The 22,731-nt window shown below is 44.2% G+C and overlaps 1 protein-coding gene across 2 annotated transcripts in view; it reads left to right on the top strand.

Moving 5' to 3' along the window:
* Positions 1-22,731, top strand: part of tp53bp2a (tumor protein p53 binding protein, 2a) — a 34,019-nt gene that overhangs the window by 3,136 nt on the left and 8,152 nt on the right. Inside the window, exons 3-14 of one of the 2 annotated variants that reach the window (XM_071908169.2) lie at positions 8,598-8,745; positions 9,933-10,046; positions 11,612-11,682; positions 13,048-13,149; positions 14,736-14,910; positions 15,134-15,315; positions 15,518-15,682; positions 15,947-15,985; positions 17,698-17,745; positions 18,625-18,808; positions 22,004-22,126; positions 22,323-22,444. In XM_071908169.2, coding sequence (XP_071764270.2) covers positions 8,598-8,745; positions 9,933-10,046; positions 11,612-11,682; positions 13,048-13,149; positions 14,736-14,910; positions 15,134-15,315; positions 15,518-15,682; positions 15,947-15,985; positions 17,698-17,745; positions 18,625-18,808; positions 22,004-22,126; positions 22,323-22,444 — 1,473 coding nt within the window. The remainder of the gene's footprint in view (positions 1-8,597; positions 8,746-9,932; positions 10,047-11,611; positions 11,683-13,047; positions 13,150-14,735; positions 14,911-15,133; positions 15,316-15,517; positions 15,683-15,946; positions 15,986-17,697; positions 17,746-18,624; positions 18,809-22,003; positions 22,127-22,322; positions 22,445-22,731) is intronic. The other variant, XM_071908170.2, reaches the window with a different exon arrangement.

Raw genomic sequence — 22,731 nt, 5'->3', positions numbered from 1 at the left:
GACTGAGCATTTGTTATGGAAAAAAGGAAAGGCCTTAGTGTTATACTGCACAGTCCCCTATTGCCACATAATACTAGTGTCACATTAGCCTGTTTCCTGAGAGAAAACACACCAGAGTCACCTGAGCAGGTATCAGCTTACCTGCCCCGGAATATTGAACGGCTGACATCTGTGAGGAATCCAGGTGAAAAGGGGAAGTGCGCTTTAAAGTGGTACAATTCCAAAAAGACAGCCTTTCACACAGCGAGGACACTGTGACAGTAACTTCTGAGGCTGAAACACTAGTCTGCCCATGGGGGGCAGAGAGTCCATGGTTGAGAAGTGTACCAGGGTGGTCTGGGAATCAGCCTGAAACTAGTTAACACTTCTGGGAAACTCACACTCTTCCTCCATTTACCCGCTCCCCTGCTTCACTGAGCTCTTTCTTCTGCATATGACAGATTAGACGCCATAAAGCCATTTCTTTAGTGTCCATTGTTTGAGGAAGCCAATTAGCGTAATTTTCCCACATTTTGATTCGCTAGCTCTTTCCTTTTTTGTTTCCCTCTTGAGATTTGGTTTGATGAAGGATTGGTTTGCATAATTCCCATACAAGTTGGCCATATCTTTTCGCTGTGAATGTTTCCGTATACCCAGTCGTTGAATTATTCCAGTGTTTTGGTGTGATACAAACCACAAGATAGGATTTAGGACAACGTCGATTTACTGTAATATTTATAGACATGGGTCCAAGTTGTGAAATCTCTAGTCTGTGATTGTAGCCTTTTTGTTACTGATTGATTTCATCCAAGCAGTGCGAGGACTTGGAAGGAAGATACATCCTCTCCCTTCTGCTTAATTCTGACTCCCATTTCCCTTATCTCCCACATGAAGCACAAAGTTTAAACCGTCACATCAAGTAGACCAGGAACGGCAGAGTACGCAGAGATAGCGGATTATGAAATGATAGGCTAAGCACTGCAGTGCAGACAGAGAGAGGAGGTTGTCCTGATCGAAGAGTCACAACTCACTGCAGCTTCTGCGTGTTGTAAGAGCTGTATTTTTTTTCCTAAATGTTGCAGCTGAATTAGGCTATTGTGCATTCTGATGCGTTCTGCTGCCTGTTACCCCTGACCTTTTCTCCCTCGCCCCCTCATTCTCCTAATGCAGCAGATAGAGATGAAGAGGAATAATGCATAAAGCTGTGAGGGAGTTTTCTGCTGCCTTGCCTTTTTGAAGGACTGCCATGCTGGAACTGTGTCAACTCTTGAAGCACAGGCTGTGGCAGGGAGGACAGAGGCGCGCATGGAGGAAGATGCTGCTGCAGTGTCTGGAGCGGCTTGTCTTATAAACTCGCAGTAATCAGATTCAGAGGTGACTCGCTCAACAAGACCTAGTTGGCTCGATTGCTTACCACAGCAATATCTATAATGGAAAGTGTGTGTGTGGACAGAAGGCCCCGCAGCCCGTGCTGGGACCCCTCCACACATGGTCAAGGATGTGGCCCCTGTTATCTTCTACTGCTGTCACCCTGCCTCACACCCTCTACTTTCCCAGATGCCCCAGCTCTCCCCTAGGCTTTAAATCTGATGCTGTGCATCTGTGGCAGTCACTTCAACTCTGTAGTATCAATCCTATCTGACACTCTGGCTTATTTGTCCTGACTGTAGCCCTGCTCTTTCAAAGCATCACTGAGGAATCTCTTCATATGTTGCTTTTATATATTCAGCCATATTTTCAAAAATCTAAAATTTTAGTAGGTGTGTGTTCAGAGCATGCTGTGGTTGATCCAAATTGCTGTGACTATTACTGAAAGTGATTGTCGTCATGTTTAATGATTGTTTCAGTTTTACAGTAGCCCAACACCTAAGATCATTATCATAAGTGCTTTCCATAGTCCTGGTTTCATTTACGCCTAGACCTTCTGTACAGGTTGCAACTTCACTATTTAAGTGGCTGTAATCAGATCTAACTGGGACCATAATAACACATGCAAACGGCATGGGCCTACTTTGCAAGTTCACTATATGGGACTAAACAGACAATCACAACACTCAACACACAAAACTGAAAACAGCATCACTTAAGCATCACTTCTTATGCTAGTTTCTGTAGAGATAAGTTTAAATTATATTTCTCTTCCTCATTTACACTGTAGTGTGAAAGAATGCATGTTGAAGACTGTGCATAGTAGTTTTTGTTACATTACATTACGTCAATTAGCAGATGCTTTTGTCCAAAGCGACTTACAATAAGTGCTTTTTGTCAACAGTAGTCAAACCAACTGTATATCACAGTCTTCATCAGATAAGCCTTTGTTCTTCATTGCGCTATATGTTTCACAAGAACACTTAATAGTAATTACGAATGATAATTAGTAATACTTAAGAAGGCAAATAATGTCTATCGGATCAAACATTTAAATATTGTGCTTTATGCCTCTAGAAATCATCAAAGGTTTATACATGATCTTAATGCTGTTTAAAAAAAACAAACATACTCATAGCTCATATCCTAAAACTTTGATTAATGCCACAGTGTTTGTGTCAACCATTTCCCATGTGAAATTGTATCTTATAAATAAATAAGGCCCCTGTTTCTATCAGTACTTAATGTCAAGCATGCTGTTTTCTCTTATCTTGGGAAAACTTCTTTCTACTTCTCTCCTTAGCTCTTCTTTTTATTGTCTTGTCACGTATCTCTTACATGGCCATTCTACGGTCACACTATTGTCAGGGCATTATGGCTCTGGCCCCTGCGCTCTTTACTATTGGTTGCTTGTAATATTTATAATCTAGGAATTTAAGCTTATTCTACTGCACTTGGGGTGTCAGCTAAATCGCTAAACAGTAAATGTAAAATGGATGGCTTGGTCTTTATCACAGAGGAGAAAGGAGATATAGCATAAGGCTCTCTGGAGTCAGATTCTAGGCTATTTGTTTTCTCGTTGTTAAACAGAAACATTGTTGACCAACAAGCAAGCAAGTACTTTGAAAACTGATTTGAGTAGGAAACACTCATTAGTAACAGGGCACATCAGCCCATTTCAGGATCTCTTACTGCAGTTTTTCCAGTCCCCGCCAAACCAGGATTATAAAATGCCTTCAAGGTCAGCATGGATCTTTATAGCTGTATTGATGTTTATTCCCTACGATGGAATGGGCTTTCATTTTTTAGTACCCTGATACTGCAGAGTAATTCCATTACAACCCCTTGTACTCTGTTTATTCCTGGAGATAGGAAACTGCAGTGGCAGTCAGTTTTGAACACTCTTTAACTTAATAAGAGAGCAATTGAGTTTGTACAAAGATCTCCAGAGATTAATGCAGAGGACTTGACCCTCACAAGGAGAGAATGGGCTATTAGGCCAATGTGAAGTTGACTTTATAATAATTTCTCAGAAGCAACATCAACAAAGGCTCACTCCTCTAACTTGTTTATGAATTTAATTCAGTCTATTCCAATGCGTTTGCAAAGCTGCTATCAGTAGAATTTGAAACTTAATGACTTTGGTGACCTCTTGAATCCCCAGTGGTAGTGTTTTACATCACTATCGCAAAGACAACTCACCACTTGTTCCCCGCCTCTGCAGAGAGAAGACAAATGCGCATTGCCAGCGAGTATTTTGGTTACAACTACATTGAGCTAGCAGAGCAGCTTGGCGTTACAGGTGTGGAATTTATTAGGTTTGCCCAAGGCTAAGGAAACATTTTGGCAAACAGGCAACTGAATACAGCTAACCTACTGGAGCGTAGCAATATAGTAGAGTGGATACATTCTTCTTGACAATACATTGGGTGAATGATGTGGTTATTCTGATTATTCCAGGACTGGAGTGACAGTTGACACTGCACACCTAGCTAGGTGCCATGGGACTGTACAGCATCTGTACTGGTGTTTGTTCGCCTACGAACAAGTAGAGTGAGATCGTCATCATCTTGTTTTGGTTCACGGGAAATTGTACCCGGAGACGTATAGAATAAACATATAGAGCAACACAATAAGAACAAAGCAATTTTCACGCGATGGTCTAACTTTTCTACAGCCATTATACTATGCTATCAAACTTAATTTGAGAGGTAAATATTCTACCCGTAGGGGCTTTAAGCCAACAATTCTCTACCAACTGCTCTCTGCTTATGTGCGGCACCACTCCTGTGCTGGAGCGCACGTGAACCTTATCTGATCATTATTCTGCTCAGTGGGAATGCCACACACACACATACAGTGCTCCTTCTTGTAATTGGCTGTGTGTAAAATGTTGATCTTTAAACTCTAGTCGTCTCAGTCCTCTGCCTAAACAACCAGAGAGGCCTGAAAAGCCTGTTCCCCATAGGCCTACTTTCTTTCTGGCAGCTAAGGACGGGACGCATAGTCAAGAGCAATCAGTGGCATCTACTGAGGCCTATGGTGTGGGAGAAGGGAGCCAAATTAGGATATAAAGGGTCAAATCAGGATCTTGTGGGCAGTTGGGTGTTTGTGCCAGTTATAGTCAGTAGATCTGGCATAGAATGGCCCTCCTAGGAGGATTGGGGCTTGTTCAACTTCAGGCAGGATAGACAGACACAGGAGCTTTCTAAGGAAGCCTGTTTGCCTGCAGTAACCTGCATGAACCCTTATGTCTTTGTTTCCCTCTGTGTGTCTCTCTCTGTCTGTTTATCTCTTTCTCAACCCCTACGTCCTTTTTGACAGGGCAGGTCAAGGTAGTGCTGTCAGCTGCAGCCACTCTCTTCCTCTTAGATGTGCTCTTACAGTGTCTGTTGTCTGAGGGTTTGATGTTGCTGCCTTTCATCTCTGAGACACACACACTCCGTCTGTGTTACTGTGTCTAGACCAATGGTTCTCAGCATGTGCCATCAAGGCGCAAGAGGATGCAGGTTTTCCTTCCAACCAATCACTACACTAGTAGCTGATTTCACCGATTTGCACACCTTCAGCCAGGAACTAATCAGTAAAATCAGCTGGTGAAGTGTTTGATTGGAATGAAAACTTGCATACTGATGACACAGGCTTGCTTGAGAACTACTGGTATAGACACAAGATGTATGCAGTTGCTTTGATGACACTGTTTTTGCTATTGTAAGAAATTGACTCCTTACCTATTGAAGGTTACTCACAAGGATATTCTCTAGTCTCAAAACTAGAGACATAGTGCCTGTAGCCTAGCCCCAGGCTATTGAGTTCAAGGTTACTATTGTAAGACTGAGTCAGTAGTCTAGTGCGAGGCTATATTTTTATATGGAGGATTAACTTAATCCCTGAGATATAGCCCCAGTGACCCAGCCTTATAGCTGCTCTGCTTTGAGGTTCTCTACAGCTCAGGCTACAGTACTCACAGCCACATTCTTTGCACTGTCTGTATTGTGAGTATGCTCTAAGCTGTCACACTTTGTCCCAAAGCCTGGGACACAGCGCCTCAGTAGCTTTCACCTAGCTGATGCTGTGATGGAATTAGAAATGTATCGCTATGGTGCAGCACGTTCCCTCCTCTTTCCCCAGGGCAATCGCCTTGCCCTGTCGCAGGTAGGAAGGAAGTGCGATTCAGCAGTTGCTTCTTTCATTCACTCTGATAGACGTAAGCCAAGTGCACCACATTTCTGACAAACTTTGTTATGTAAAAGCCAAATGGGTTCAGGTCCCTGGTTTTGTAAGGTGGCTAGCTGTAGCTCTACAGATTGTTTGTTTGTTTGTTCTGCTTTGTTCCTATGAAACAGGCCTATCAGGTTGTTATTGAGCTGTTTTAATTTCCCTCAGTGTGCTATCTATGAATATTTAATGCACTCTGGAGTTGCTTGCCTAAGAGAAAGCCGAGTCTCGGGGTATTGTACTCACCTGTCTCTGTCTAGGTGGACCCAACTGTAGGCAGTTACTTTCCCCTTCATCAAGCTTGCAGATGTGGTTCTGCAGCTTGAATATCTGCCCCCAAGCAATATTGATATGCAGAGATGTGTGTCAGAGTGAATCATCTACAGTTGTAGCAAAATCTAAATTGGCCCGATGCACTAGCCATTAGCTTAAGTAACCGATTATAGGCTAGGATATAGCCTAATGTCAAAATTAGGCATTTTACTATCCCTTTCCCCCAGCCCCCCAAACACACACACGCTCTTTTCTAATAATGTATTCTGGTATCTCGCATGCAGGGTGGTTTATGTCTGTGGAGCGAGCCAGCGAGAGCGTGCAGGAGGTGGATGAAGGTCAGCAGCAAACGCAGCAAAGTGCTAACTCATCTAGATGGAGGCTAGGAGTGGCCAGTGGCAGCCCTGGATCATTAACTTTAGTGCTGAAGAGAATGGGCCTTTCACATAGGCTTTGCCACCCCCAAGACTCCATCCTCCTCCCCTTATTTTGCTGTCTTCTCTCTCTCTCTCTCTCTCTCTCTCTCTCTTTCCCTCTCTCACAGCCGCCCCACCCCTCACCCCTGCACTCGCTCTGCTGTCTCTCTTTCACTCTCCAAATATTTACAGGGTCATTTGAATGTCCTGCATTGCTGGGAAGTTGTGATGATGTCAGCTGCCCTGCACTGATCTCTAAATTACTTTTCTGGAATCCTTCACTGAAGTCAGATTTGAAGAGCATTTTATTCCTATATGAAATTGATGGCTTGTTTTTTGACAGCTCCTTTCACAGTGGCGACTGTCATTTTAATTTAGTTCTCAACTACATACAAAGTACAGTAAAACTATTCTGATTAGGGGACAGGAAAGAGAGATCTTGGTTGATCCAGATCTGTGGTCTTTGTTCTCTGGGGTGGTCTTCCATGGCTAGTGACGAGAACCAGTGGAACAGGGACGACATCTATTTACAGCTTTCTGTACTGTATATTACTGACCAGGATGACTCACTGCTCATTTGCTCCATTTGGGGGGTGGGGGGTGGGGGGGTTTAGGGGGGGTCATTAATTTGCATTCCTATGGAACAAAGCAGTTGGTTGAGTCAGACCCTCTGAGTCAGACCACCCCACCCCTCGCTCCCACCTTCACCTCATCACATTGGAAATACAGACCTTTCTGGCTGCATCTGTTGCCAAGGAGATTTTTGGGGGAAACTTTTCACCTGCCCACTCACTCAGTAAGCTACATTTTGAAGAATAAAAGGGATAAAGGCATGTAGCTTGAGAGTATTGCGCCTTCTCTCACTGCACCCCACAGCTCTAAAACCCCTCCGACTACCTTTGTTTTCCCGTCAGGGCTGCAGCTGCTCTGCTGCTCGGCCCCCTCGGCCCTTTGTGCCTGTGACCCCGCTGACCTGATGTTCCCAGCATAGCCCCTGTAGGCACGGCCGTTCACGCCGACATATTGAGAATAAAAAACCTGACAGTCCATCCTGGGGGTTTGGGACACTGAGAGAGGGGAACAACAACAATATTCTAACAATGATTCTGATGATTCTGCTCTTTACAGTTTATTCTAGTTCTTGGGCTGTTCTTGATCTCTTGCTCTCTTGCGACTCCATTGAAGATGTCACACTATGCCAAAGTCTGGCGCAGATAGAAAAGGTTCAGTAAGTTCAGGTCATGCCATGCCCCAGGGCACCTGTGGTATAATATTGGTTTTATTACAGCCTTATCGAAGCTGTCAGTCCAAACTGATGATCAGATTACAGCATGGAGCATATTCCAGCAGGGCCCTAAAAGCCTCTTAAGCGCACATCTGTGACAACACACAGACGGGATTTTTAGCTTTCAGTGTCAGGGTTTGTCTAGCTTTTAGAGAATCATGTAGGGCTGAATACGAGTCTTCACTCCCAGATGTGCATTTTTAAATTGCCTGTGAAGGCCCATGTGTACAAGACATACTTTCTTTTATTAAATTTGACTCCTGATGCCTAGCTAATTGTCAAGATTCATAAAATCCCACAGAAATCTTCATGTAGTGATCTGAGAATTTTTTTTTTAATGTTTGTTATGATTGAATCGGTTGATCGGTTTTTTAAGGAATATACTGGCTGTCATAGCCTAGGTTCAGTACATAATGTGACAGGAATTCTAGCATTAAGGATGCTAGCTGCTGGATGTTAGACAGTTAATCTTTCTGCTTGATTTAGTCATGGTTGAAGGTTTTCACATTCCACTTATATCAGTGACAGCCTCATTGAGATAGTCCAGTCCTTTTTAGATAGCCCTAAGCCAGTCTCAACCATCTGTCAGTCAGACACAGACACTCAGATCCAGCTTCTCCAGACAGAGTCCTCAGTGTCTTGCTCCTTCAGAGTGCTTGACAGGGGTATTTAATGTGTGTGTGTGTGTGTGTGTGTGTGTGTGTGTGTGTGTGTGTGTGTGTGTTGGAGGCTCGGGGGTGAGGGGGGGGTCTCTCACAGTGGTGACAGTGCTAGTTAGCAGTAGACGGCTCAGGGTGGAATGGAATGCTGGGAGACGGCCTCTGGTTTCTCTGTTGACATAGAGGAATGAGGGGTGGGACAGAGACTGATATCAGTGAAACACACACACACACACACACACACACACACAGGGAAATTAGACACCAATTACAGAGAATTACAGTGTACACTTTGTTTCCACCAAGGCCATCAAGAGCCTCTATCTCATGTTGGTTTTTCCTTCCTCTATCTAATATGCCCTCTCCCCCCTCCCCTCCCTCCTCTCTCTCCACCTCCAGATGTTCCTGACAGTGTACCTCAGTAACAATGACCAGCATTTTACCGAGGTGCCCGTTACCCCGGAGACGCTGTGCCGGGACGTGGTGGAGCTGTGCAAGGAGCCGGGAGAGACGGACTGCCACCTGGCCGAGATGTGGCGTGGATCTGGTGAGTGTCGGCGCTAGCTTGCCCATTCTCTATCTTCTTCCATCTACACAACATCAGGTTTTAAATCACAAGCTATTTTGCGTGTGTAATAGGGCTGTATGACAAGGGACAGGAGGTAGTGCACAGACACTTCTTTGTCTTCTCCCCTCACCCCTCCCCTTTAATTACAGTGAGATCACTTTTCTAAAGTAGAAGATATATGGGGACTGGTTCTGTAGCCAACATGCTTGGTGATTTCTTTTTGACGGGCTAATCTTTGGCTGTCTTGTGGGTCTGCAATGCAAATGAAGTAGAGTGTATAATCCCTCTAACAAACACAAGCACACAGACATCTCCCAGATCTCTCAGGTGGGAGGGGAGTGGGGGGGTTAAGGTTTCATGCCTTCCCCATTTTTGAATCTCCCCGAGAGTCAGGAAGTATTCTCAATCAGAGCTCAAGGACCCAGGCTTCGTAGCCGTTTCCATGGTAATGCTGCCGTAAGAGACTGAAAAGAGGGACAATTATTGTGTTTGAGTACTTCCACAAGTAGCCTGAAAAAAGACTGCTGACTGCTGAAAAGATTGTCTCATTTTGCACTCTCACTGCAGACGACATTCAACTCACTGTCCTTGAAAATAACATAACCATGTTCTGCATCAAAATGAGATATAAATCTATTATAATCTCTATCTTACAGTGCCTATTAATTTGTTGTGTAGTCATGCCATTGTAAATGTTCAGTTTCATTGACCTCCACTCGACTGTAATATGTCGGTCCATTTATATAATGAAACGGTTGTAAGGAGGTTGCAGAAAAGAGTTAGAAGAATGAATGATGAGCTCTTTGGCTCAGCACCAGCCGGAATAATTGACAACACATCACAGTTGTTTCCCCGAGGTCATTCCTCAGGAAGATCAACTAGATGGCGGATGTCCTGTTGAAATGAATCTCCTCTGCATGTAGGCCAGCAGAGTCAGGCTATTGTGGTTGGACAGGATTCACAAAGCAAGCGCCACACACACAAACACTTCACAGACATTGATATTGTCAAGTGTTTTAATCCTTAAATAAGGTAATAATACGTTTACTTTGTGGTTTATTTCTCCCTCTCCTGTCTAGTGTACTTGTAAATTTCTTGAGCCCATGGGTATGTGTTTTCACCTCCTGGTCTAACGGCTGACCTGGTATTATGTGTTCCCTCTGCAGAGCGACCTGTAGGCGAGGGGGAGAGGATGCTGGATGTGCTCCAGCGATGGGGACAGCACAGGGCTGAGGTGCGCTTCTTCCTGCGTCACGACCGAGCCCCCAGCAGGGAATCGGGTGAGTGTCCACCTCCATGTACGTGTGCACACACACACCAACCATCACACACACCTGATAATGAAACAGTAGCAAGGATTTCCATGGTTGAAGGCAGGAACACTCCTCTTACATAAGAGCCGTGGCTTGGGAAAGGGCTGTCCTCAGAGAAATGACATTTGACACCCACTTAGTAAAATGCCCGTAACCTCTAGACATTACACACATCCTTGCTCCAGGTAAGCCGTTATGAAAAGCATTTTACATAACAAAAATTTTGAGAAGTTGCGAAAGAACCAGATTGCCTCTCCTTCTCCCTACAATACAAAGGTTTGGAAAATGTATTCTAAGACTCCCTTGATCCAGGCATGGATTTATATTAGCAGGCTTCAAATCCCTGGACAAGCCTTATTTAGCCCTAATGTTGGAGGCCTGGCTCGAAGGCAGGGTGTCCCAGTCACGTCGTCATAAGCCTGTTACTTTTCAGTTTTCTTAGGAACACAGAAAACTCTAGTATTTCGGTCGTGCGCTATCCTCTCAGCCCCCAGTTGCGTAACTAAGCCCTCTTACCCCTCACAGCTTGAGTCTGGCACAGGGATTAGATGGCTGTTTTCCCTTCCTGTTATCTTAGCCTGCTCTTGTTTTCCCACACTGTTAGCTCAGCTCTGTGTTTGTAACACAGTTGTGTGTTAGCTTATTGTTATTAAAAGTGGGCACAGTTGGTGCTAGCCTGTATTCTTCACATGTATTATCAGAGCATGTTATGGGGATAGAGTTGTACTAATGGACCTAACAGTAGTATGCAGTCAATTAGGTAGACATCATGCTGGATGTTCTCATTTCCCTGAAGCATGTTCTTCCCCACCAGGTTTTGTTCTTTACTGTGTGGAGCTAGCAAAGTGTTTTCATACTGTATGTGTCTTCTGTAGGCTTAGCATGGTCTTGTCTGCCTCACTGACACTGAGGCAGTCCATGTATTTAACATACTTATGTCAAGGGTCATCCAAAACCATTATATAAGCTAAAGGGCTTTGGTCATGGGCCAGCGCTTTAAGGATGGGATCTGGTTCGCCAGCTCCCTAAGACCCCCCAGCTGTCAAACACCAATGGCATGGATGGATATATGTGCACTCGTGTACACAGACAAGCACACACACACATTTATGGGACCCGCCCACAGAACGTTGTGTATTAGGTTAAATCCTGAGATTATTGCAAGTCACAAAGCAACACTGATCCCTCTTGTTTCCCGAAGGGGCTTAGCTCATTCAGCACAAGCCAGTCTGCATTTGCCTAACCTCCCATTGACCTATACCCTCCACTGGAGCAAACCTAAAGAAAGGCATACACCTAAGTGTGTGTGGTTGTTGGTCAGAGGGATAGAGAGAGAGTGAGGCAGAGAGAGAGAGAGTGACAGGCAAAGACAAAGAGGAAGTTCCTATCATTTTTCACAGCTGTCTGATAAGGCAAACAGTTTTCCCAAGAGTTTCTTGGTTTGGACTAAAAAGCGGCAGTCACCTTTGATGCAGCTCTGCAGTAGTGTGTGATGTCTGACTGGGTCTTGTTTCGTGCTGTTGGTTATTCAGGAGGGTCAAGAGGCTCCGAGCCCAAGAGAAACGGAGTAAAGGGCCCTCCGGACAGAAGGATGGAGAATGGGGTAAGTTCCTATGTCTTCTTTTTAGTCATATGAAGCCATTTTGAAACAAAATTATACTCACTTGTTGCTCAATATTAAAAAAAATAAAGACAATGGTATCATGTTACTATTTAAGTTCAATATTTATTTGCACAGCGATAAAACCTCTCTTTCATGCCAGCAAACATTTAGAAGAATGTATACAAATGATGAATATCTAATTTTTGATAACATGAGAATGGCTATGTCTATAAAAATGCAATTATTATGCTATGCCATTACATCTAAATAATTATTGGCAGTTTTTTTAAAAGACCATCAGGAAGTAACTTTAAGACTAACTTGGGATTCAAATTATATTAACACAGATGAAGAATGCATTTGTAGGGACACATGAGTTATCAGTCATATCCTCTCAGCACTTGTTGCTGTGTCTGGCTTATTTCTCTGCAAGACTCACTGTTTTATACTGTTGTGTTTTCCTGCTCTTCATGGGAGAACAGCAGAGTGTTGAAAGGTTAGGAGCAAGAGAGAGGAAAACAAGTTTGGTTACTCATATGTCCTGAGACGCGCAAACAAATTCCATGTGTGATTTGGAATGGGGATTTTTTTTTTAAATGCAGTTATACAAAGACACATTTTCCCTACACTGGGTTTCATATGAGTATTATGTCGGCTAGTTATGTTATTCAAGTAGTTTCAAGTAGTATGCTATGTTTTCAATCGTGTCCCAATGTCCCCACAAGAACAAAAGACCAGGAAATGTTTTCACTTGTGAGGGTCATTTACTGGCCTAAACGCACTCGATGTGACTTTCGATGCGAGTCATTTGACGCACCTTGTTTGACGCTGCAATGCAGCATGGGAGATGCAGGTGGGAGATGTAAAGCGTCAGCGCCAAGGCACTGGCATTTGTACTTCGCCACCGCGATGTATGTAATATATTTTAGCATGACATTCATTCTATAACCTGGCATATAGTCTATCTGTTCTATAAAACTTGACGAACTAGCCGACTAGATGAGCTGCCAAAGGGAACTAATTAACAAAATCCAAAAATGGCCAGTAATGTATGACTGCGAATTAGAAAGTAATAAAACATGGACATGCCAATTTAGATAATTATAGTCAAGAATATCGCCTCCTGGAGAAAAAAAACATTATTTTACCCTTTTCTTTTTGCACTGCGGCTCCTGAAACCACAAAAAACTGGTACTCTGACGCTCCCAAAATCAAACCAAGTTTGAAGCGACAGTTCAAGGCAGTTTGATGTTCCACAGGACACTGTCCCTCAACTTCTATAATACAAGGATGCATGTGTGTCGATGTGTGTATGTGTATTTATGCCGACTCTCTCTGTCCCTCTATCTGTTTGTCCCTGCCCAGGTGGCGACTCCCCGGATGGACATGACCCTGGCCGAGCTGCAAGAGATGGCTGCCAGGCAGCAGCAGCAGATAGACGCTCAACAACAACTACTCGCTTCCAAGGTACAGAGAGAGGAAGAGGCAGATGAAAGAGGAGACAGGAATTGGCAGAGAGATGGGTGGATGCGAGAGAGGAAGAGGTTAAAAGAGATGGAGATGAAAGTAAAAGGCAGCAGAGGAGAGGGGAAGATTAAAGGGTGGGTGACGGGGAGAAAGTGGGGACACGGTACACACAACAAAGGTATTGAGGCAGAACCAGCACACTTCTGGAAATGAAGATGGAGTGCATGTGGAGGGTGAGGTAGACAGAGTTTAAGAGCAGGTGAAATGAATTGTGGACAGCTGCAGGTGCAGTCTTTGTTATTTGAGAAGCCTGGAGTCGTCACTGGGAGAACTGGCTGCCTTACTGTGACCATCTAACTGTTCTTGTGTTCCTAAATCACTATCCTCTTGCTACACTCAGGCTTTATTTCTTGCTAGGCTCAGGATTTATTGGCAATGGCAAGAAAGACATTTGACATAAAGCAGGAGTGATATAATTCAGTCTTTGGCTGGTCCTTTTTTCCTCCATTGTGTTTTTTTCAGTTCTTGCGGCGGCACCTTAAAATGTTCTGTCCGTTCTGCTGATCCGGACGTATTTAGATTATTTTAAAATCCTGTTTCACTTTTGTCTATAAACCAGAAAACATTTCTTCATAGAGAGCAATCTCTCTCCCTTTCTCACTCTCTCCCTCTCCCTCCTTGAATATAGCCTGCAGGGTGCACCTGGTTTGTGTCCCTTAGCCACTCAAGCTGAGTTGCGTGCCGATCCAAACATTGTTAATATGTATGCCTGAGGATAACAGAGCAAGCTGAGGAATGTAATCTTAAGCAGTCATCTACACTTGCACACCAGCCAAGTAAACAAACAGGCATTACCATCAACACACATCACCTGCAACAGTGCTGGATAAAGGCTGTATTGTACTTGTCTGGGAACCTGTTCAGGAGGCTCTGTCTCCTCTGTGTTTATCACACACTGTGTGGTAGTTCAGTACTTTTGGATGATTTGATTGAATGACATAATGCTGTTGGAGCTGCACAGGAAGTTTTCTCACCCCTTATTCAACTAGGCAAGTTCACTAAAAATACATACATTTACAGCAACAGCCTGGGTGAGTAGCTGCAAGGGGAAGAGGGGTTACACACATTCACTCTCTCACACGTGGGAACTGCCCTTTACTTGTATTGTTGGCCACTGAACGACTTCACTGGAGCAGTTGGTGGTTCAGTGCCTTGCTTAAGGGCACAGTCTTATGTTAGGCCTCTCTCTTCAGATGATATGCAGCTTTCCCATGTTTTTTCCCCATCTTCCTTTGTCCATCTCCTCTGTCAGGATTTCACTTTTACATTCCCTTCACCCTCTGTCTCCAGGAGAGGTTCTTTTACTTCTGTGTCCCACAACAGGAGCACCATAGCCTACCTGTCATTTCTTCTTTGCTCCTCTCAGTATCTATGCCTTATGAAGAACAAAAATCCCTCAGTTGCTAATAAATGGAGAACTAATAAATGTAACTTCATAGGAATGTGTTGGTGTAATTACATCCCTGACCTCTGCTCTCTGCTTCCCTCTCTCTTCCCTCTCCGTCTCCCCTCTCTTGTCTCACCAGGAGCAGCGGCTTCGCTACCTGAAGCAGCAGGAGCAGCGGCAGCAGCAGCAGGCCTCTGAGCAGGAGAAGCTGCAGCGCCTCCGGGAGAACGTGGAGAACCAGGAAAGTCGGCTGAAGAAGGTCCGGGCCCTCAAGGGCCAGGTGGAGCAGAAACGCCTCAGCAATGGCAAACTGGGTGAGCTCACATGATGGCTTATGGATCAAAGAATGGATGGCTGCTATGAGGATTGGATGACTGGATAGGTGGAAGTACTAAGAGTTGTTGAATGAACGGATGCATAGGATTTTTTTTATTCTTTCTCAATATATAGGTGATTTTAATAGGTGAATGCTATTAAATAATTACCCAATTTCAATTGTACCTCCCCCTCCTCCCACTCCTCTTCATCCCTCTCCAGTGGAGGAGATTGAGCAGATGAACAACCTGTTCCAGCAGAAGCAGAGGGAGCTGGTGGTGGCTGTGTCCAAGGTGGAGGAGCTCAGTCGACAGCTGGAGATGCTCAAGAACGGCAAGATGGACAACTTCCATGACAACCAGAGCTCCGTGGCTGAACTGGACCGCCTTTACAAGGAGCTGCAGGTGTGTGTGTGTGTCAGGGTAAACATTAATGTGTATGGCCACGGTGTGTCACACTCCCACAATACTACTACAGCAATAAAACGTATAGAATGAAGTTCAACAGCCACATTGAACTCCAAATCTAATCAATAATTTGTTAAAATAAGCACAGATGCTGAACTGCTTCTCGTCTTCCTCTGTCCTTACACCTTGTCCTCTCCAGCTGAGGAACAAGCTCAACCAGGAGCAAAACACTAAGCTGCAGCAGCAGAGAGAGAGTCTGAACAAGCGCAACCTGGAGGTGGCTGCCATGGACAAACGTGTCAGCGAGCTCCGAGATCGACTGTGGAAGAAGAAGGCGGCACTGCAGCAGAAAGAGAACCTGCCTGTGAGTATTTTTACACACACACACAACATCACAACACAAAACACATACACATAATTTTGATGCAGGACACACGTGCATGTCATTTTCGACATTTGTCAAAGGTGTTGACGTAGTTGTTGTTGTTGATGTGAGCCACGCAATTTGTCAGCACACTAATATTCATATATCTGCTTATAAATGATGGAAATGGTTTCACCCAGAGCTCCCCCTAGTGGTCAGAGAGAACTAAGGCTGTTTGTCTGTATCTCTCTTTACCTCCGGAAGCCTCAGATTCCCTGGCACTCAGAGCCGGCCCATGCCAACGTAAGGCACCTCAACCTCGCTATCCTCTCTTTATGGGAAAACTTAATGACCACCTCACACGAAGGAGTCATCTCTGATCTCTGATCTGTCTTTGTCTTCCTTTGATCTCTCTCTGTCTGAAATGTCTGAAGGTGGGGATTGATCATTGTTTTGATCATGTCGCACAGAGTTGCGTCTGAGTTTACGATCCCGCTTCACTCAGCTGTGTCTTCAATCCCATTTGGCAGAAACAACTCCTGGGAGAGAGGAGTAATGAGTGTAGGCAGACAGGCAGGAATGTCAGGGGAGATGCTATCTTTTCTGGCTGCTTACTCTAACTTTTTCTTGTAAAACAATCAGAGCTGGGTAGGCATTCTAGAATACATTTTATTATTTACAACAGAATACAATTAAACAAATACTAGATATTAGTTGACTTTAGCTAGTGATATCCAGTACTTTATGATCGTAGTCCCCCTGGGTGTTAATGTTTTGGCTCTGAGCTCACTGCCTGGTGTCTCCCTGCTCCTCTGCTCCTCTCTCCTCTCTCCTTGAGCTGTTTTGAACACTAGAGTTGCCATGGGACTGTTAAATAAGAGTAAACAAACTCCTCTTTGAAATAGTTTGTGAGGAGGGGAAATTAACATATTCAATGTGCTGTAGTTTGAATGAGAATTTGATGCATAGGGAGAATCAAGGATGCAAGGGATGAGTGGCCGAAAAAGAAACATAATCAGAATGAATGGTCGACGGATGATTTTCTTTCTTGCTCATCTTCTTAAATAACATGAATGAATTTCCGTTATCTTCTGTAATATGCAGCAATTTCACTAATTTTGCTTTCCCAATCAGGTTGACTGCCTGTCAAACATAATTAAGGTGATTCGGTGACCTTCCACGTTAACTTTCTTTCTCTTAATCAAATTAACATTCAACCAATTAACCATAAAGATTACATTGTTGATATTTGTTATTATTCAATGCTGATTTATCACTTCTTAATATAGAGCACAAAGATGTTTGTATTCAGTGTCATCAGAAAATACTTGTTCTGTATTGTAGATAAGGAAAAATAGCCTGTTTAGTATGCTGCATGCAGTGTTTACTAAGCAAATATGGCCTACAAGGTCTAAAGCGCCCTATAAGTTCGTACATAAATAATTAATGCCACAATGGAAATTTCAAATATCCTTTTGAAGCCGTACTTGAATCCTTTTAGATAAATGAACAACTTGCACCCTGAAAGTGGGAGAATCCATCATTGAAGAAGCCCACCTTCTCTTTTGATGTCTTGTTGCCATATAATGAAGTAGGAGCTGAGGAGGGAAAGGTGTGTGTGTGTGTGTGTGTGTGTGTGTGTGTGTGTGTGTGTGTGTGTGTGTTTTGGAGATGAAGGGCTGAAAAGGCCCCAGTGAGGAGGTGATTTACCCACACTCTGCCTGGAATCATAATGAGTGGCCCTTTTTCACACCAGCACAAAGACACACTCCGTCCAGGCTGCTCTCTCCGCCAACCAAACAGCAAGGGTCTGTCTGACATCACCCAGCAAGCATGTATAACCACACTGAGTGAAGAGAGGCGCTCTGAGAGAGGCCAGCCTAGAGTCATCTCACACTGCCTTAAGTCACGTAGTTCAGGAAACAAGAGAAGATTAGGAAAATATTAGATTGGTAAAAGGGGATTGTTTGGTATTTTGAACTGCTGTTGCATGTTTGTGCTTTTGTTTTCTCAAGAATGGCTATCCTGGTAAAGAGAGGGCTTCAAAAGACACTCATCTCCAGGTAACTAACCTAGTATTGGAGCTGCACATTTGTGTCTCTTTCTTTCTCTAATCTGATCTCTACAGCATGACTCGGCACAACAGTGGGATTTGTTCATTTTTCCCCATACTCTTGACAGGCAATGGGAGTCAAGTCCATCTTGTTTTAAAGGGACATGGCTTGTCTTAATCTCCTCAGCTGTGATAGATGGGTTTTCGTCCAGTGGGCGAGTTTAATTTTGAAAGATTGTTGGGGAATACTTGGCCTGAGCTTGAAGTGAAAGTTGATCAGGCTGTATGTGGGGTTTGGATAGCATAAGGGCATTTGTTTCTTCATTAAGCCATTGTATCTATGATAAAGGTACTATCATCTAACTTCAAGCACTCTGTATTTAAGTCTCAAATTAATGAGATGTCTTACTGGCTGTGTGGGTTGTAGATGCTCCGTCCAAGTGCCCAAAACCCTGTTAGATCTTCTAAAATCACTGCAGAGCACAGTGTTGAATAGCTTTGACAAGCATCTTGCTTTTATAAAATGGTGTTAATGCACCATGGTATTAAAAAAAGAAAGAACGCAATTGTTCAATAAATCTTCATCTTTAATCAATAATCATAATCACTTTTTCTTCTTCAAGCAATATTGGGTATTTTACAACAGCTTTGTAGAGGACTCAGCCAGTCAGATCTGTGGAGTGCAACAATTTTTTTGTAATCACTTCTAAACTAACAGGTCAGCTTTTGGCTCCCGTTTGTCATGTTTTTATCTGTCTGAATAGTAAATTCTCTCTCTGCCGTCCATTCCACTCCCGTTGACACTAGATATTTCCATTACTCTCACAGATCCCTGCCTCTCTAACAAACCCCTCTTCTTCTCTCCCTCTCCCTCCCTGTCGCTGTCCAGCTGCCCTCTGATGGCCCAGCCGGTCAGCAGTCGGGTCCGTCTCGCGTGGCGGCGGTCGGTCCGTACATCCAGTCGTCCACCATGCCCCGGGGCCCAGTGAGACACGACCTGCTCGTCAAACCAGCCTACCCAGACGGCACTGCCACCCTACCAGCCCACGACCCGCAGAGCAAGGCCAGCACAGGTGAGCAGCCAGATGAGACACGCAGCCTGCAGCCTCTCACCTCTCACTGAGCTTTCTGCTGACCAGGTCTCAGCCGGGACCAAACTTAGCATCAGGCCTTCACTTTCTCCCTTTTCTCATTTTACATTTACACTTTAGTCATTTAGCTGATGCGGTAATCCAGGGGGACTTCAGTGCAAGCAGTTCAAGCTTTAATACCTAGATCACCAGTATTGCAAGCAACAAATAGTAAGGAGTGCAAAGGTCACGGCTTTAAGGCCCTTACAATATTTCTGTGACCATTGAACAATAATGTAAGGGCGAAGTGCTAGATAAAAATAGAATATTAGTCAAGGAGAGAGAAGTGAGTTTTTTCTTCTCCACTGCTGTGCATTGTTGTTCCTTTACAAGGTCTCACTTGTCTACCTCCACATGGAGCCATGTTTTCTCTTTAAGAGTTGAAATGTGACAGGACTGTCCTGCCCCCAGCAGGAGCAGAGGAGTCTGGGACACCTCCTGGTTACGATGTCACCCTGAGCTCAGAAGGTAGCTAGTTATTCCACATCCTGGATGGTGTGTTGTGGCCTAGAACTGCTGAAATATGAACCTGATCATCAGCAACTTCTATTCACTCGCCTGAATTTTCTTGAAGCACTTTTGATATGTGTTTTGCAGTGGTTGAACTAGGTATGTGTCCAAATAATCGATTAGTCAACTAATTGCCTGAGAACTAAATAATCGACGATCCAATGTGCTAGTTGATTTGTTTTTTTCTGACTTTATCTTTTCAACTTTTAGCTGGACCGTTATAAATGCTTTTGTTGGAAAGAAATTAAAGGTATCCCTATGTTTTACAACTGTAAATACAAACTGATAAGACTTGGAATGAAGAAAATTCAGTCTGAGCAATGATAACAAATGCTTTGCTCAGTGGCACTGGTCATAAAACTGTCACCGATTAATCGATTATCCGTAACAGCAATTATAGATTAATCGACTACCAGAATCTGGAGTTGTGCACATCCCTAGATTGAGGCAGCTATGGTGTTAACTGCAACTATTGCTATGGTGTGTGTTTGTGCTCTTCTTTTCATCCCCTCATGCTCCACTAGAGAGAGTTGTCCATACGTGGGCAAATTAGCAAATATCTCAAGATTAATACCCCTGTAACGGCCAGGTCTTACCACCAGATGGGGATGGAGTGCAGGCCACTGTGAACAAAGGTCCCATTACTTTCATTGTTGCCTGCCTCTATACTCACTGTCTAAACTAGACCCGATTGTGGTAAAGAAGTCTTTGTTTGAGTGTTGACTTACAGACAGAGTGAATGGACAACAATAGAGTAGCATGAAACTGAGTACACATTTTTTTTTTTAGGTCAGTCCTGACTGCAAGGCGAGTTAATACTGACAATTTTGCTGTTCACAGTGTAACTGTTCTAAAAGTCAAAGAGTTTTACAGTTCTTTACACTCCTAACTTTGCTTTTTTGAAAGCAAGAGCAACTAAAGCTAGATATTTTCCTTTTTAAACACCCTGTACCAGAGTTGGTATAGAGTAAGCTGGGGCTGTTTTTGTTGTTGTTGTTCATGCTGTGCCTGCAGGCCCGCTCTGCCCACAGATTACAGTAGTAAGTGTGCTGTGTAACGGAGGGAAAGGCGGAGCAGAGTGGAGACATATCCCATTTAGAGATGCTGTTCGTGCTTCCCTCTACGCAATAAGTCTAACTCCCTCACTCGCTCTCTCTTAAATGAATCCCCCAGTGGGTAGTGGGCCAGCAGAGAGCTTGATGTCATTAAAAATGAATGATCTGACACCAAAATTAGTCATTACAAAACAACAGCATAAGGGACCCTCCCCCCAGCCTTCCTCCTCCCTCCCCCTCCCCCCTCTCCCGCTCTCTCTTCCTCTCCTCCTCATCAGCCCATCTTTTCCTTTTCCGTGATTCCACATAGGTTAGAACTGGAGAAAGGCAGGAACTAAAAGTAACAGGTTTTTCCCAGTCTGCCATGATGTTGCATGCAATTACTTCCGCATGATGAGCCGATATGCAGTATGGAAAGAAGAGGCGAGATTGGGGGGGGGGGGTGCAGAGGAATCTGCTCCTGGCTTACACCCGTCCCCAGTTCCTCTCCAGCAGGGCCGTTGTGCAGAGCATCAGGCAGGCTCCTGGGATTGTGCTGGTCTCTGTGTGGCCCCTCGGGGGGGCCCCTGCCTGGGCCTAGCCAGCGGCATGTCTAGAGCAAAGGGAGATCTGGATATTTAAGGCTACTTTGGTTTTCTTGTCTCTCGTGTGCATCTTCCTCAGAAGCCATGTTCTTGCTTAAGCCTCTGAAAGAGCTGCGGGCTAAGAGAAAAGGTACACACTTCTGTTTGTGTGTGGTGTGTTTTATCCTCTGTGTAGATTCTCTACGGTCATGTTTTTGTGTTTTCCTTGTGTGTTTTGATGTGTGTTTATTCTTCCTGTGAGTGATTGCCACTGAAAAAGATGAAAAGATTAGATATTGTTTTCATCATTTCTTAGCCAGATCTTCGGTCGTATTTGTTTGTTGTGCTGCTGTTTGTTAAAGCGTGTTGTTGAGCTTTCTCCTCGGCTCTCTTTCTGCCGCTCTAAATGGGTCAGTTGGAACAAACGCATAACCTTCAGTTAAACTGACGTTCTGTGTGGATTCTGACCAACTCAATCAGGTCTCTTACGCTAAGTGTGTGTGTGTGTGTGTGTGTGTGTGTGTGTGTGTGTGTGTGTGTGTGTGTGTGTGTGTGTACCTCTTGAGAGGGAGAATGCATTCAACTACGATCTGCAGGCAGTGCGATGGAAATGGTCATTATATTACCATCTTTAATGTGATGCTAATCTTGCCAGTTGCCAAAAGCCCAGCTTTTGTGGCTCATCCGACTGTCGATGTCCAAGGACATGCAAGGCTATTGGCTGGGCCATTAGTCAATCAACCAAAGAGACAATGATGAGTAAAGAAAGAAGCAAAATCACTGTCACATGTCATTTGTTCTGCCACAAAATACATTGTTCCCTCTGTTGTTCTTTGCGACTTTCTTTTCATCTGGGCAGATTACAGCTGAAGCTTGTTTTCACTTTGTGTTTTGATACTTTGTATTCTCTTTACTTCTATGGAAGATCCTATGGTACACATTAATAGCCAAACACCCCCTCCGCCTCTTTCTTTCCATCTTCTCTCCCCTCCTCTTTATCTGTCCCTCAGGCCTTCAGTCATCCAAACTGGCAGAGTGGGGCTCTTCAGGTCCAGAGTCCAACACCAATGGTCATGGTCCATCTTCAACACTGCCACGAATGACCTCTCACTCCAGCCCCAAGGCAGAACAAGGTAACAGACATACACACATGCAGCCTTGCCACAGCAACGGCACTGCAAGACTGTATAACTGTGACCAAACATTAACTGTCGATAACGCAGCCTCCAAAGAGGCTTTTGTTCTGTCTTTTTATAGAATCACTCTGTGTCTGAACATGTGGTCTACAGATGAAACTGATTGCTGTCTGTGTGTGTTGTATGTGGTTAGATGAGACGGAATTGAAGAGGGACAGGAAGGTACGTCCGTTTTCCATGTTTGAGCCCACCGAGGCTCCCGCCACCTCCCTCCGCAAGAACCAGAGCAGTGATGACCTGGTCAGGGACGCTCAGGTGAGAAGGAAATAAAACGCACTCCTATCGCTACTACTCGTTCATCACCTCTTGTTCTTGAAGTGCTGTATGCACATGTGTACCTGAGTGTCTTGTTTTTTTTTTTTTTTTTTAAGTTTGCCAGTTGTCTAGTTTGCCCCTCACTATATTAATCCTGGTGATGTCTGTATAGTCAGCAAAGTTGAAGATATCAGGGTTTGGTTGTCCTACCTTCAGAAGAAGCCATTGGCTTCTGTTCATTCTTGTACAGTATGAAAAATAACTTCAACAGCTAGATAATCATTTAC

Source organism: Centroberyx gerrardi, chromosome 15, assembly GCF_048128805.1.
Source record: "Centroberyx gerrardi isolate f3 chromosome 15, fCenGer3.hap1.cur.20231027, whole genome shotgun sequence".
Lineage (NCBI taxonomy): Eukaryota > Metazoa > Chordata > Actinopteri > Beryciformes > Berycidae > Centroberyx > Centroberyx gerrardi.
Note: the sequence above shows the minus strand (reverse complement) of the source record. Positions and strands in the feature narration are given on the sequence as shown.